The following is a 12,356-nucleotide window of genomic DNA, read 5'->3' as shown; positions in this document are numbered from 1 at the left end:
TTTTAGAATATGTATTTATCTAATTATCGTATTATGTTTTTAGTGACTGAGAACCAGTTTTAATCTTGCGGATATTAATCGGTTTCGAAGCCCCACTGGAAAATGTTCATTGGGGGAAGACACTCAAATGTTAAACTAACATCTTTTCGTTTGTCCATCCATGATTTTTTTTTGTAGTGAGCTAATATTAGATGTTGTCATTCTTGTTTGCCAAATAATTCATGTTAAAAAAAGATTTCATAAAAATGCATTAAATTTCCTCTGCTGTAAGAATGATGTCTGTAGGTTTTAAATCTCCGTGAACTACAGGACTGCGTAGACTGTGTAGATACGTAATACCCTAAAATATAAAAATGGTATATTCAGATTTATTTTAACAATAAACTAGCGGTTTTCGCCCCTAGTTTCTAGTGGCTCTGCATTTAAAAGTACAAGAAGAAGCAGAAAAATAGCACAAAACTATCCCAAGGTAGTTCAGTAGTTAATGAATTCTTAGGCTTCAGAAAAAAAAAACATTACTACTTTACATTTTAGGATATGAAATACGATAATATTTATGATTTTTCAGTATGGCTCTAACCAGTTCTAATCCGGCGGACATTAATCGGTTTCAAAGCCAAACTGGAAAAAGTTTTACAATACCTGAGCGATTCCAACGGCAACGCGCATTCTTTCTTCAGGACTTGCCAAACTAAGAAATAAAATATATCCTTATATAAAAGTAATATGATGTTTGTGTGTGGGTGTTTGTCTGTTTATCTGAACCGCTAAACCAATATCGTTCTCCTTTACATTGTATCTTTTTATAGGTTATGGTAAGTTGTAGAACCATTTTGGGTGAGAGTTAAACCACGAGAACAAGAGAAATCGCCCCTGGTTAAATCTAAAATTGAGAGGGAGGGGGGGGGGGGCAATGTGCCCTTATTATCACTGATTTCGTTGTCCAATTTTAATGCTAAGCTTTATAAATCCTGTGTTATAAACTATACAAGTATTACATACTATTCTAACGTATTTTTCTTCTTTACAATTTATGGTTCAATAAATATCTTTTTTGTTTTCCTGTAGGTATGCTAATCTCATAGGCTAACCTAAGAGTTTCCTTAGATAGATATTAAGGAATATGTAAAACTTAGGAAACCCTAAGAAATATTTTATAGTATTATCTTTATTGCCTATTGCATAATATGACAGACCAAACAACACATCAAACTTAAATAGTAACTTCGCTATTAAAGACAAACCTTGGACATAAGCTAGGGTTCTTCATAATTGATTCTAAATCTGTTCCATCAACGTAATCTTTTATCTAGATAGAATAATTCAGAATTAGTAAGAATACAAGTTTTAGGTTCCAGGTATGATTCTCAAGTTCTTGATCCTCCAAGTCTCCAGCAAACGTTAAATGGCTCCTGTGAGCGCATTTATTACTTAGAGACTATAAATTTATAACATTTGGATTCGCTATTTTTTGTCTTCTTTACTCAAATAAAAAAGCGGCCCCACTATGTTGGATATAGGGATGAATAGGATAATGTAATATAAATAAACTCTTCTCTAATTAGAATTTATAATTTTTAGAAATTTATCATTTAAAACGTTTGCAATAAACAAGAAACAAGACTAACAACTAATAAATTACAAATGTAGACTAGATTTATTAATGAAAACTTACTATCCAAATTTCTTTTCTAAAATCATCATATCCAATATTCAAAACTCTTACTACTCTATCTCCAATTGGTTTCCTAAAAAAAAATATTTCTGACAGGGACGTCCAAGGTTTTAATTTTGAGGTGGGTAAATTAAGGCTTTCAAGGGTTTGTGTGGGGTAATCAATCTAAATTTATTAAAAGTACCCATAATGAAACTATTAAATTTACATAGTCAAAAACTTTGGGTACCTGTGCTTTTTACAACATAATGTCCCCTCCCTCCTCTAGCCTTTATACTTTTAGCTTTTTACCTTATATTTGTGTTGAGTAACTTTTTAGCTTCCTCAATTTGTACTTTTACAGCTTTCTTTTCTTTCCTTATGTAATCTGGTACTTTGGGCACCTACACATAGATAGATAGATAGATAGATAGATAGATAGATAGATAGATAGATAGATAGATAGATAGATAGATAGATAGATAGATAGATAGATAGATAGATAGATAGATAGATAGATAGATAGATAGATAGATAGATAGATAGATAGATAGATAGATAGATAGATAGATAGATAGATAGATAGATAGATAGATAGATAGATAGATAGATAGATAGATAGATAGATAGATAGATAGATAGATAGATAGATAGATAGATAGATAGATAGATAGATAGATAGATAGATAGATAGATAGATAGATAGATAGATAGATAGATAGATAGATAGATAGATAGATAGATAGATAGATAGTTAGAAAGATAGATAAATAGATAGATGGATATATTAATTGATTAAGAGACATATAGATAGATATACACATAAATAGATAGAAAGAAAAACAGCTATAAACCTTCTCTATTTAGACCTGAAGCTACACTGTAAAGTAAAACCATATCTGTTAGGCGGTTAGCAAAATTATTCGGTGCAGACAGTCAGACATCCTGTTACTCTAGTATATAATGATTACATCCTCTTATTTGAACTAAATAATTCTTCTTAGAGATACTAAGAACTAATTATGACTTAATCAAACTATTATTATGCCTAGAATTGCGTACAGGAAATCTCGCTAAAAAAATCAAGTTTTAAATCCCACACACTATTATCATCAATTTTCCAGAACAATGTTTCCTCTTTATCTTTTCTTATATGTATGACCAAAATTTTTATCTTAGTACAACAAGAAAAATAAATCACGCAACCAGCGCATTTCAATAATTTTACTTTTAATTGGTTCCCTCTACAAGCAAACTTTAATTCTATTATGTATTTTAGTCTGGGTTGGGTTAATTAAAGAAAAAGAGTTCCACAGGGTTAGTATACATAATAACAACATATAATTATTATCGATATAGTATGAAATATTAACATGTAATTTCAATATAATAATTAATTGTCTATGTGATTTACTCATAACAGGATTGAAGAGTTATTGAATAAAAGTTCTATTATTATTATTATTATCATTATTATCCTATATAGAATTAGGGGGGTTTCGGTTGTTAAAAATATACTTGTTTTAATAATGGATATATATATGTGGATATATTGACAGGGGAAATTTTGTTGCTAATATGTACCTCATTTATGGGTAAATTCGTTCATCCAGTATGAGGGGAGGGGAAGTGGTAAAGGGGTGGATGGGTGTATTATTATTTTAGCCATCGACGAGCATCACTTTATCAACGTACATGAAAATCTGGTGCACTATCCAAGTAATTATATATCCATTATTTTACCTTTATTGACACTGGCTTCTTTGTTGCTGCAAAATATCCCTGACAAAAGAAAATGACAACAATAAATGTATAAGTATAGATGTATAATCTAGAAAACTATTTGTCTCAAGTTGCGGAGACCCATTTAGTTTTGCTAGCAAATTGATTTCTGTGCTTTTGTAGGGACTCGGCTGTATTTATATTTATGACGCTATTAGTTGATTTCAAATACAAAATCGGGACAGGGCTCCGCCATGTAGGCAGAGTTACAAATAGCGCATGCCTCCTACATTCTATTACTTAACTATTCTTTTAACATACATAAAAGCGAAGCACTAAAAATCAGACGGAGTAACAAACGAACGTGGCAGGGAGTCGGAACTTAAGTTTTACTAAAATTGTATATAAACTTGTTGCAAAATTTCTAAAATATAGGATAGGTTTAAAGGACATACTCTCATTTTAGGACTTCGCTCATAATATTGTACCTTGTTGCCTTTAGGGTCATTAATAAAAAAAAATAGATGAATACAATGCTTATTTCATATACTAAACAGTTGCTATGCTTCTTAGATCGTCCTAAATAATTGTTGCAGGAATTATCATGCAAAGTTTTAAATCGATGTGAAAATGTCTAATTTAACAAAAAGAGCTAACCGCACTGACGGACCGACCATAATTGTAGCAAAAACTTTTAAAAAGAAGTAAACGTTGCAATATAAAATATTGTAAACTTGTTTTTTTTTAATCAGAACAAAAAATGGGGTAATTTTCTCATTTCTGTAATTATAATTTGAAATTTGAAGAAAAAATGTAAGAATAGTAAATATTTATCGCATCGTATTATGAACAGCTTTAATAATGGAAAAGGCCTAAACCTCTTTGTTAGCCTGATGGGGCAGAAGGACCTTGTTTTAATTTTATGATTTTTATTTTAATTTTCGTAAAAAAAATTATCTGTAATTCGATGCTGTACATGATTTTTCAGTATGACTGAGAATTAGTTCTAATCCAGGAAATATCAATCGGATTCGAAGCAACATTGGAAAAAATAGCCGGCCATTGTCTTATCCCTGAAAACACGTAACTTACTTTGTATAATTTAGAAAATTCTCCTTCCTCCATAAATGATAGGCCAGTCACCATTTGGGAGTCACTAAAAATAATCAATTTAGTCAATAAATAAGGAATAATATCAACCTGAGCAAGGACATAATCCTATATTATAAAGTAATGAGGTTTTCTTTTTGTCTTAAGCTAATGATCACGGAAGTTGCTTGTCAAAATTGATTGTATTTTTAAGGAAGCTTTTAAATGTCTTTGGATAATTTTAAGCAATTTTCAAACCTCCCCCTAAGCCTTGGCGATACTAATTAAAAGGAATATTTCGTAATTGAATATTTTTCATTTCTTACTTTCCAAATCATCTACAAATAAAATCCTGGCAATAATTATATTTTTTGCATTTCAGCGTAAAGGAAATCGGTATTCTGGGGAGTAGGAGACATATGTCACCCCTCATCTGTTATACTATTAAAAAAACAGCAATAAGCCACCAGTAATTAGGGTTAACATGGATGATACATATACACAATAGCGGAGTTACGATAAAATACTTACACGAGTTTTGACTGACTAGTTCCTCCCATTTTATAAGATTATTTCTTGATCTGAAAATAACAAATATTGAAATAAAAAAAACAATTAAAAGATTTCAAATAACTAGGAAGACATCATCTATGAAAACAGAGCTCTAAAATCAGAAAAAGAACAAACAATAACTCTTCCATTCCAAAAATTATATAATAGAATAATTATTTCATACAAAAAGTTATTGTCAAAGAAGTTAAAAATTAGCATGTTTTAAATGTAACAATTATAAAGTTGCTTTCTTAAATCTGTTTAAAATCAATGTGACAGTTCTAACATGCATTAATTAACGGAAAGAGCTATCCGTTACGGACAGACCGACCCTTATTATAGAAAAGCTTTGCTTTTAAAAACCATTCAGTTTATTTGACCTTTACATTTCTATTTAGTTTCTTAAGCTTTTGCCAATTTTAGGTAGCGAAGCTATTGTGTAAGTTATGCCTGTCCGTCATACTTACAATTGCACTGTTATCTGCCCCCCCCCCCCTCAAACTTTAAAACCTCTTGTTTTACCACACAAATTAAAAAATAAATTAGATTAACCCCCTTAAACCTTTGAAACCCCTTATTTTATTCCTTTAAAAATAAAAAGCTAGCTTGGATGTCCCTTTTGGTTTTCTTTGAATGTTTAAGAATTGATTGTATAAAAAATTTAGCTTTCAACTTTTATCTTACTTGATCTATTTTATCTCTTCTATTTTTCGTAATTTACTTTTTGAAAAATCCTCTTGACTATTGGACTTTGTCATTCTTGTTTTAATGTCAAAATTAAGTTTTAAAAAAGCAAATAAATTTAACGGGATCTTTTTGAGTGCCTCACTCTCATGCCCAAATATAAAGGCTGCAGTTTTTCGTTGTGTGATATGAAAAGGGATGATTGTCCTAAAAAGTATTTTAAGCAAGAACAATAATTTTCATAAGTGACGCAACAACAATAAGATTACAATATCTCAATGAAAACAGAACAGTAAACTATTATAGAGTAAAATGACAACACATTAAACAGTCAAATATATTTTTGTTTGGCTGTTAAGATTGAGTTCTTCATTTTAAGGAGTCTTTACTTGGGTCTCTGAGGGGTTTTAGGCTATTTTACTGTTTTCTTCCCATTGGGCGCGGGGGGAGGGGGGGATGTACGTTTGGGGGAGTAGATGCCTTACTAATAAAGTCGAATTAATAAAAATTTATATCAATTTTACAACACAAAAAGACTTTTGATTTCGAAGCATATTTTACTGTTTTTAATTTGTATCCCCGTTCTTTAGTTTGACATGGTGCGTGTTTAGGTGTGTTTCTTTAGTGCCTTCTACAAATTTAGTTTCTTCAAGTGAAACTACTCTACAAGCAACATTTGTTAATCTTATCTCCCAGTAACAGTTATCCGCTGAACCAATATGGTTCTCCTTTACATTGTAGCTTCTCATAGGTCCTAGAAAGGTTACAACTATTTTTGGGGAGGGTACCACCACCCTCCCAAGTAAAATAAATATTTCAAAGGGTCGCTAGGCGGCCCCAATAGCGTATAAACATGAATGATCTTAATAATATAGACATATTATTTCTCAACTTAGATATTTTCAAAGAAGACTTTCAAGTATAAAAAGAAAAGTTTTAATCGTTTTTCATAAATTAAAATATAGATGAAACATTAGCTCTTATTCTGCTTTGGAAATAGCTTGTATTTTTGACTTTGTATAATGTACAAAAAAAAAGTATTTGAAGCTGTATATTTGGTTTAAAAGTAAAATTTGATACAGCTTGTCCCAAAAATTTTACAATACTTAGTTTTGGTCAAATGTTGAAAAAAATGTGTCATAAATTCTAATTTAAACATGTTAAACCTGTCCGATTAATTTTAAACTTTGAATGAAGATAACTATAAAAGTAACTTAACAATTGTTGCAACGAGATTATCAATTTTAAATAGTCTGCTTGTCAATTCTTTAAATGCTGAAAGAATCATCCCATAATTTTAAGTCCTATTGTAACTTTGAATTATAATTAAAAAAGATATCCACTTTTAAAACAATTATTTTTAAAATAGTAGTAATTTTTAAAAGAAGCATTAAAATTTAATTGTGTCCTTTTTAAGCATCATGTATTAAAAAAACATTTACGCTTTATGAAGGTTGTCATTTCTTTTGTTTGAGTAAAATTGTTTGAGTAAAAACTAACATTTTGGGCGTTCACCCTGTAGGTACGTATAAATTTATGCTGAGCCTAGTCATATATACAATCAACATAAAGTCATATTTTATGCCTTATATGCATATTTGCGTACAATATGCGTCATCAGGGATCGGCAGCCGCGTGACAATTATCTGTGAGCCGCAGAAAAATCGATGTTCATTTGCTAGATGTTTATCCTATCACATATTATAAAGTAGTAAGGTTATCTAAAATTGCTGATACTAATTAATTGTACTTTTCAGGGAAGATTAAAAAATGTCTTATATATAAAGTATACAATTTTTGGCCCGAAGCAAAATTATTTTAAATGATTGGCTGTGCTTTTTATGGAAGCTTTAGAGTGTCTTGAGGTGGATTGTTTCTTGACATCCACCGCAAAAAACCTATGAGGCCAGTAACTTTTTGAGCAATATGTCTGTCATAAATAATCAAATTATTAGTCAAATTGGTTTAATTGACAGCTTTTTGGCGGCTGTCGGCTCCTGTACGTCATGCAAAGAAATATTTCTTGCATATATTCAGGGAAAAGACAATGGACAATAAATTGATATTCAACAAAAATGATGATAAACAAGATTAATTAATTAGGACAAAATTAATTGTTGAAAAGTTTGGACACTTATATAGTAGGTTTTTTTGTCTGTAGCTCAAAATTTCGATAACCACTAAACCAAATGAGTTCTCCATTTCATAGAGGCTTCTCATAGATCCCTGGATGGTTTTAGGGTGTTTAATTCTCTTATCTAAGTAAGGTTTTAGTCTCTTTTCCTTAAACTTCTAATAAATAGCTCCTAGATGGGTAAGGCACAGCCGCTTGTAATAAATAATTAAGAAATAATTTCTAAGAATAAAACAAATAACTACACATGAGTCATTCACTTCATTTCAAAGCAGTTTATAACTGCTTTATAAAAATAAAATCACTTTTTTAAAATCACAAAATTGAAATTTAATTTCGTAAATTCTAAACTTCACTTAATGAATCACCATAATAAACTAAATTTCGTATATGTGTGTGTGCGTGTGTGTGTGTTTGAATGGGCCTATGTCTTTAGCGTAGGCTTACATAATACTGGTTACTCAAGTCAAAATTTTTCAAGCCATGCAATGGAAGTAAAAATATGTTATAGAGTGATACTATAAATGTTAGATCATAAGGGTATTATTTTGGTTTAATAATATGGTGTTATTATAGTTATAAATCAATAAAAATAAATGTTTTAAAAAAAATAAAAATAATGTTAGAAACTCAATTTTAATGTACCTCTTTTTAAAAACCCACATAAGTGTTATGTAATACTTTGAAAAATTTAATTAAATTCCTTTTTTTTAGAGATTTTTTCTCATAATGTTTGCTATTGCTTAAACATTTTTTATAAACAAAAGAGGTTAAAATTAACAAATTTAAAGTTTCGACGTCACTCATGCATTTTTACCACGTCAATTACCTACCCCAAGACCTCATATAAGCGTATAAACATTTCAACGCTGAATCTATCAAATTCTTTAACTAACACCTGTTGGAAAATAAATCATTTTTTATGTTTATTTACAATGCATAAGAAGAAAAAATCTTTGAAAATAATATTTAAAAATCTTCTATTATCATAGCCCCACCATGCAAGAAAATGAGAATCATTATTATGATGAAAAACAAAAAAAATCAAATGATGCAACGAAATTTTTAAAACCATGGTTGTCAAGTTACAAATATTCTTTGATACAAATCTAATAAAAACAATATTGTAGCAATGGTTATATTATTACTTGGATGTTACACCAGATTTTCGTTTCGGTCAATAAAGTAAAACTCGCAGCGGGCTAAAAAAACGATTTCCTCCATCCCTTCCCCTCATACTGGATGAAAGAACTGACCAATAAAAATACCATGTATATTCTATTCTATATCCATGATATAACCATAAAGTCATGAAATAATGTCGATAATATGTCATCCACGACCATTTTATCCAATATGATAATGGATATATAATACACGTGGATAGTATGACAGGGGAATATTGTCGTCAATTTAGGTTGCTAGATTAATCATCACTTATTTGTCAGTTCGTTCATCCAGTAGAAAGGTAGGGTTTGGGGTGGGATGGGGTCGTTATTTTATCCTGCTACAAGTTTCACTTTATTAGAATACATGATAATTTAGTATTCGATCCAAGAAATAATAAATCCATTATTATCATATTGTAAACATTAATGATATCAATTATGACATCTTTTCCAGCCAATCTTTTCAACATAAAAACCTGATTAAATCTACAAAATATTGTTGACATCCTTGTTTAGGTTTGACTCTTACGTACTCTTTTCTCTAATCTACATATACGCATATTTTCTATTCGTGCGTAGGAGTCACTTTCAAAATGACTTACACATTGATTTTTAGAAGCGAAGCTTTTCTATAATTAGGGTTGGTCCGTCCGCCTTGAACGGTTTGCTCTTTCGTTAATTTAAACATGTTAGAATTATTTGCATGATGATTTCTATAACAATTAGGTATGAATTAGAAAGCGTAGCAACTCTATAATCATTTTCAAAAGTACGTCCATGTAAAACATGCTGATTTTTTTTACATTTTGAAATTTTTTTTTGAATAATTTGATGATCTTATTTATCGGATTTTTGGAATACTGTTTCTTAGGACAACAATGTAAAGTATTAGAAACGAGCCATCTCTATTGTCAAATCCTGAAAATAAAAGTATGACCTTTTCTCGTATTCTTTCGAATCCGGTGGATAGGAACCGGTTATCGTCCATACGAAAAAACTATGTCTAGCATCGTATTATATCCAGTTTTCTACGAATATAAAAATGTACAATCATACGATTAAAACCAGCTTTTTTAACCCGTGCCTTTGGCACCTCGGGGCTAAAAAACTGGTTTTAATCTTATAATTGTACATTCTATATCCGCGGAAAGCTGTTTATAATACAATACGAGAAATAACTATTATTGTATCTACATTTACGCAATTTTGTAACAGGTTTATGTACAATTTCGTTTAGACTTAGAAATGAATGTTTTCCTATTTAAGTTCTGACACTCTACTAAAGTTATTGTTCGTTTGTCTTTCCTTCGCTTTTATAGATGTTTTTATTCTTGTTAGATTTAAGAGACCAAGCATACCGCGAATATACGCAAGTCTTAAAAGTATAAGTGCAAAAAAACACTAAAATATAACATTGAAAAGTTCAATGATTTCTAGGATTTTTAACATTTTAGTAAATACTATTCGCTACTAATGGATGTTGTCATCATTGTTATCTAAATTAAAGGTACAGATTGCAAAAATATTTATATAAAAAATATTTATTTTAAACAAAAAAAAATATTGGACGAATATTAGTACAAGTATATATTTTTACATAAATCTTTATTTCATTCTAAGTGAAATATGATGAAAATTGTAATTTGTTGTGACTTATAGAGCGAAAATATTAGAGGCAAAAGAATTATCTTTCGTTGGACTATCATTAACTACACTGTAGAAACTTTTGAATTAAAACAGGGCTCTGCCGCCTGTAAGCATTAGGGAAATCATCTTTTACAATTTTTAAAATCAGCTTAAAGTCTAAAACTGGACTAAATATGGCAATAAAAAAATCAAAGCATCCAAAGGAGTTTAAAACCAGAGAGTTAAATGTCTGGTAATTTGTTTTTCTGCCTCTTTCTCTTTTCTTTTCTCTACATCTTTCTTCTTTCTATTTTTCCTAAAATTCATTCATATCATTTTAAATCATATCCTGCAAATAAGACAATATTTTGGACATCCTCCTTACGATTTTTGATACTCCCCCCTTCCCCAATTAAGAGATTTATTATTAAGGGGGTGGATACACTCCCCTAGGCGTCCATTCCAAGCATGATAAATATATTCAAAAGTTATAAAGCATCCTTGGACGAAAACGGCGGCGGGAGCGGTGGTCCCGCCGCCGTTTTTTTTTGAAAGATACCTCTAGTTGGGGTAATTACTGACCCAGCCCAAAAGATTTCATCCAATTATCTCTAAAACTAAGGAAGTAGCACCCAAAATAAAATTGCTGGTATGTCGTGGCACGAGTCACCACATTTCCCCCCCCCCCTTTATTCGTGAAGGGTAATTTTTTTTTTACCACACTCCCTCTTTAAAATATGGGTGTGTAAATTTTTACCTTAACATCCCCCTTTGCGGATGTATCAAGATTTTAAGACAATAGCTGAAGAATACCTTTTCTGATTTGAATTGTTCACAGGAATTTCTCTCGTATTAATATTTGTGTTCTCATTGAGTTGTTCATCAACTACGGGGCAACTATTGCCAGTATCAGATAGATCTAAATCATAATATTAGGTTGCTAACTCAGAAAAAGAGAAAGAGGGAATAATTGGCTGTTTATTACACTAGTCTCCAAAGTTTAACAATAACATTTTTTTATTCGTTGACTTAAATTTTGGGGACTATAGTGAATTTTGATTGGTTGGCTGTTGAATGTTCAAACGTTTTAATCACTAATTTTCTTATCCTTTTAAACAAACTTGAACTAAACCCTCGACTGTGGCTCAACATACAGTACATCTACTCGTCTTCGGGGAGGTACTAATTCTGACTTAACACTGCGTCATAACTAAAGACGTTAAAAATATTTCCTACTGCTGCTATGTAAGGTGCGCGACATTAATAGTTGTTAGTTGTTGGACCCAACGCTAGAGTGTCATGGACAGCAGCCTTTCTCGTAAAAGATAAGCTACTACATAGACATGTTTCTAAAGGTATTGTAAAGATTTTTATATACAGACAAACAATTGACTTCTATATACTGTAGTAGAGGCTACGCAGCTTATACAAATAACGAAATTAATCCGGAAAACACATCGTAAAATTGACGACCTCTCCGTTTGCCCCCCAAATATTATTTTAGATTTATTTTGCTTGTTGATTATACTGATAATGATTATAATGATAATGGGGGGTTAAATTGGAAACCCTTCACTTTTTATTTAAGTGTCAAAAAGAAAAGTAAAAAAAATTTTATGGGTGAAAAAATTGGAGGGGGAGGGTGGTGGTACCCTTCGCTAATATAGCAAAAAAAACTTCCCAGAACTTATGAGAAGCTTCACTGTAAAGGAGAACCATGTCGGTT

At 30.6% G+C, this 12,356-nt stretch overlaps 1 protein-coding gene across 1 annotated transcript; it reads right to left on the bottom strand.

Annotated features, from left to right (window-relative positions):
- Positions 1-195: 195 nt before the first annotated feature.
- Positions 196-5,048, bottom strand: LOC145332353 (uncharacterized). Its single transcript, XM_080177354.1, has 8 exons — positions 4,997-5,048; positions 4,469-4,532; positions 3,398-3,436; positions 1,967-2,058; positions 1,676-1,748; positions 1,245-1,309; positions 643-691; positions 196-340 (listed from the first exon to the last, which is right to left on the bottom strand). Exons 1-8 carry the CDS (start codon positions 5,023-5,025, stop codon positions 251-253), a joined length of 501 nt encoding a protein of 166 aa, XP_080033480.1. The 5' UTR covers positions 5,026-5,048; the 3' UTR covers positions 196-250.
- Between the last annotated feature and the right edge of the window lie 7,308 nt (positions 5,049-12,356).

This window comes from Acartia tonsa, chromosome 11, assembly GCF_053477335.1.
Source record: "Acartia tonsa isolate MP-2025a chromosome 11, ASM5347733v1, whole genome shotgun sequence".
Classification (NCBI taxonomy): Eukaryota; Metazoa; Arthropoda; class Copepoda; order Calanoida; family Acartiidae; genus Acartia; species Acartia tonsa.
The sequence above is the reverse complement of the archived record's forward strand: the minus strand, read 5'-3'. Positions and strand labels throughout refer to the sequence as shown.

Bases quoted from the DNA above. Each gene is read 5' to 3' on its own strand.
- LOC145332353 (XM_080177354.1), bottom strand. From the start codon at position 5,025: ATGGGAGGAACTAGTCAGTCAAAACTCGT. The intron at 1,310-1,675 runs GTAAGTTTTCAT...TATTCTATCTAG, and splicing joins TTAGAAAAGAAATTTGGATA to ATAAAAGATTACGTTGATGG. The intron at 341-642 runs GTATTGTAAAAC...TTTATATTTTAG, and splicing joins TTGCCGTTGGAATCGCTCAG to GGTATTACGTATCTACACAG.